Below are 2,223 nucleotides of genomic sequence, written 5' to 3'. Positions count from 1 at the left end.
GGTGGTCCAGGATGGATGAGATCACGTGGCTTGTCAGTCAACAATGGAAGCAAGCCAACCCTTGAAGGGAAGCTAACCCATACCATACCGACGGCCTCAGTCTGAAGCTGTCGTTGCCAAGAGATGGAGGTGATGCTGATACACCGAATGGACGACGTTGCTCTTGATTGATTGATTGCACTCCGTGAAACACGACACCACCTTAGCTTCAACCCTCCGTCCAGGTGTACCACCAGGTTGGACGTTCTTCATTTGAATTCAATTGAATGAATGAATGAATTAATTAATTAATTAATTAATTTAAATTAATTGCTGGCAACGCCATGGACCGTACGGTCGAGGCACAGATCAGCCACCAAAAGATGCGGGAGATGGCATGGCCATGGACTGCAAAAAATGCGGAAGATGGCATGGCCATGGACTGCAAAAAATGAAACGATGGCATGGCCATGGACTGCAAAAAATGCGGGAGATGGCATGGCCATGGACTGCAAAAAATGAAACGATGGCATGGCCATGGACTGCATAAAATGAAACGATGGCATGGCCATGGACTACAAGAAATGAAACGGTGGCATGGTCATAGACTACAAGAAATGAAACGATGGCATGGTCATGGACTACAAGAAATGAAACGATGGCATGGTCATTAATGGTCATGCACTACAAAAAATGAAACTACGGCATGGTCATACACTACAAGACTAAAACCATGGCATGGTCAATTAATTATGCACTACAAAGACTAAAACCATGGCATGGTCAATGGATCATGCACTACAAAGACTAAAACCATGGCATGGTCAATGGATCATGCACTACAACAAATAAAACCATGCCATGGTCAATCAATCATGCACTACAAGTAGCCTACAACATACAAAACCATACCATGGTCAATCAATCATGCACTAAAAGTTGTCTACAACATACAAAACCATGCCATGGTCAATCAATCATGCACTAAAAGTTGTCTACAACATACAAAACCATGCCATGGTCAATCAATCATGCACTACTAAAAGTAAAACCATGGCATGGCTTCCATTCAAAACCCTGACAGCTTCAGAGGCTCTTTGCCTTGCTGTTCAGGGTCGGAGCGATGACATTGATCAAAGGCTACATGAAGAGAACTCATCCAGAAGCAGTGGGCTGAATGGGTGCTTGTCAATCCGCTAAGGACAGATGCAACAGCCACTAGAATCCAATTCCATTGAATTCTATTGCAGTCCGGCCCCAAAATGGGCTTAATGAATGAATTCATTAATAAGATGACATGATAACATGGGATGAAAAGAATTCAAATTGTAATTTACATCAGTCGTAGGTAGAGGATGCAACTCTGCCAGCTGTAATTGCTCAACAAAATAGTTTGTAGAGGATGCATGCTTGAATATCTGGACATGTTTATGTTCATTTATACTAATGAAGAGGCTTATCCAACTCCATTCCGAATTGGATAGATCAAGTTATTCCTTCATCGATGCAGGAACTTGACACCTGACACAATCAACTACAACCGTGTTTTCCTCAGTAATAATTAAAAGATGCAACTGCATTGACAGACGACAGTAGGAATACATTATATCAACAGCGATAACTGCGGTACACCATCGTTGCCATTGCATTACAACTTTTACCTGAAAATGAATGATCTAAACTTGCTATGGTTATTGAAATAAGATTGAGAAATTAAAAATAGAAGCATATATCGGTACATATGATTTGCTACATTATACAGAACTCGTATTCTTATTTAATTTTCTTCTACTTTTTTTATTTGCATATAAAAAAGTGATTCAGCAATAAACGTGAGCAATGAATGAAGATGAAATAAATCTTAAATTTTAGGGATAGCAACAATTTCGCCCTAAGGAGTCAAACCGGCTCCTCAATTTGATATCCATACCATTTCATAATCATGAAAGGGTGTTTGGCTTATTAATTAAGTGATTCAAGACAATCGCTTAAAACTGGACTATTTGCCACTGTGCACTTATGTTTCCAACAGATTACCTTGCCTATAAACATTTATAACATGCACAAACAAAACAATCAATAGAATGCAAATAGTATTTATTAACCTTAATTGATTGCGATGATATCATGCCATGAAATAATTTAAGCGTTCAGATAGGGTCGTACGCGTACGATTCCATAAGCAAATATCAATTATTAGCAAGTCGATTGTTTCACGCACAGTCTCCTAGTAGTCTAGTACCA

General features: G+C 39.5%; 1 protein-coding gene across 1 annotated transcript; it reads right to left on the bottom strand.

Moving 5' to 3' along the window:
- Positions 1 to 295: 295 nt before the first annotated feature.
- On the bottom strand, positions 296 to 580 carry TRIADDRAFT_34896 (uncharacterized protein; the record flags this gene model as incomplete). Its single annotated transcript, XM_002118843.1, has 1 exon — positions 296 to 580. A coding segment is annotated over one exon (285 nt), but the record flags the coding sequence as incomplete, so codon positions are not given.
- Between the last annotated feature and the right edge of the window lie 1,643 nt (positions 581 to 2,223).

The sequence above is a fragment of the Trichoplax adhaerens genome, genomic scaffold (genome assembly GCF_000150275.1).
Source record: "Trichoplax adhaerens TRIADscaffold_1825 genomic scaffold, whole genome shotgun sequence".
Classification (NCBI taxonomy): Eukaryota; Metazoa; Placozoa; class Uniplacotomia; order Trichoplacea; family Trichoplacidae; genus Trichoplax; species Trichoplax adhaerens.
This window is presented reverse-complemented; position numbering and strand designations above follow the sequence as displayed.